Source organism: Limanda limanda, chromosome 7 (assembly GCF_963576545.1).
Source record: "Limanda limanda chromosome 7, fLimLim1.1, whole genome shotgun sequence".
In the NCBI taxonomy this organism is placed as follows: domain Eukaryota; kingdom Metazoa; phylum Chordata; class Actinopteri; order Pleuronectiformes; family Pleuronectidae; genus Limanda; species Limanda limanda.
In genome coordinates, this window is record NC_083642.1 from 15,042,132 (window position 1) to 15,043,590 (window position 1,459).

General features: G+C 49.1%; 1 protein-coding gene across 1 annotated transcript; it reads left to right on the forward strand.

Moving 5' to 3' along the window:
• The first annotated feature begins 292 nt into the window (after window positions 1-292).
• Window positions 293-1,459, forward strand: LOC133005264 (lens fiber major intrinsic protein-like). The gene is made up of 4 exons (XM_061074892.1): window positions 293-652; window positions 833-997; window positions 1,095-1,175; window positions 1,274-1,459. Exons 1-4 carry the CDS (start codon window positions 293-295, stop codon window positions 1,457-1,459), a joined length of 792 nt encoding a protein of 263 aa, XP_060930875.1.

Below are 1,459 nucleotides of genomic sequence, written 5' to 3' on the forward strand. Positions count from 1 at the left end.
CTTAACGTTTGTCTATCTATGTTCTTCTACTAACGACCAGCAGAGCTGGCACACAAAATTCAGTAGGTTACATGAGAGTTGCATGTTGAGCAGTTTACGTGTTATTGCATCTAGCTTTAGAGACGCGGTGTCTGTTTGAGGGCGAATTTTTCAGTCATTTGATTTATGCTCTCTGGTCTCCAACAGTCTTTTTTGTGCATGAGAGGCATCTCCTTTTAGTTAATTAGTTTGTTCATATTTTGACTTCTCATCCCTCCATCGCTCAGAGGTTGTTTTTTGACCTTTTTGCACCATGTGGGAGTTCAGATCCATGTCGTTCTGGCGGGCGGTGTTTGCCGAGTTCTATGGCACCATGTTCTTCGTATTCTTTGGGCTGGGGGCAGCCCTCCGCTGGACCACCGGGCCGCTTAATGTCCTCCATGTCTCATTTTGCTTTGGGCTGGCGGCTGCCACCCTCATCCAGTCTATTGGCCACATCAGTGGAGGTCACATTAACCCAGCCGTTACCTTTGCCTACCTGATTGGCTCCCAGATGTCCCTGTTCCGTGCCTTCTTCTACATCATAGCCCAGTGTCTCGGAGCAATGGCTGGTGCTGCCGTGCTGTATGGGGTCACACCCAGCAACATGAGGGGAAACCTGGCACTCAACACGGTAAGTTTACCAGAATACTCTCTGTCCATTACCATAAGTGAGCTGAGTGAGTTTTTCATGACATTTTAAATTTACAGTATGAGTGTAAAACATGACATGAGGAAGGCACATTAAGATGTACACATACAACAACTGTGTCATGCTATTAATCAGCCTTTCTTCACCCCTCTCATCCTTCAGCTGCAGCCAGGCATCAGTCTGGGCATGGCCACCACCATGGAAGTCTTCCTCACCCTGCAGCTTGTTGTCTGCATCTTTGCTGTGACTGATGAGAGGCGCAACGGACGTCTGGGCTCTGCTGCCCTCGCCATCGGCTTCTCTGTGCTCATGGGGCATCTTCTCGGGGTAAGACACAATCTTCAGTCTACAAGTTTACGACAAAGTTTTTGCGCTCCAACATAGTCCTGCGTCACATGAACCGCTCTCTCTGTCTTGGACTTAGATGTACTACACTGGAGCAGGAATGAACCCAGCAAGGTCCTTCGCCCCTGCTGTCCTGGTCAGGAATTTTGTCAACCACTGGGTAAGAGGATCATATTTGTGAATATTTTATACATCTTACTCTTTTAAACCATAGTAATGTGACATTTTCAGTATCCCTGACAATCTCTGTATTTGTAGGTGTACTGGGTGGGTCCCATGATCGGTGGAGCCCTGGGTGCGCTGCTGTATGACTTTATGCTGTTCCCCCGTATGCGAGGCCTCTCCGAGAGGCTTGCCACACTGAAGGGCATCCGGCCCCCAGAGGCTGAGGGCCAGCAGGAGACCAGGGGAGAGCCCATCGAGCTCAAGACACAAGCTCTATAA

What these genes read in the sequence shown, in the direction of transcription:
- LOC133005264 (XM_061074892.1), top strand. Translation starts at nt 293, where the DNA reads ATGTGGGAGTTCAGATCCATGTCGTTCTGGCGGGCGGTGTTTGCCGAG. An exon ending in GAAACCTGGCACTCAACACG is followed by an intron (nt 653 to 832) that starts GTAAGTTTACCA and finishes CTCATCCTTCAG; the next exon opens with CTGCAGCCAGGCATCAGTCT. An exon ending in GGAATTTTGTCAACCACTGG is followed by an intron (nt 1,176 to 1,273) that starts GTAAGAGGATCA and finishes CTGTATTTGTAG; the next exon opens with GTGTACTGGGTGGGTCCCAT.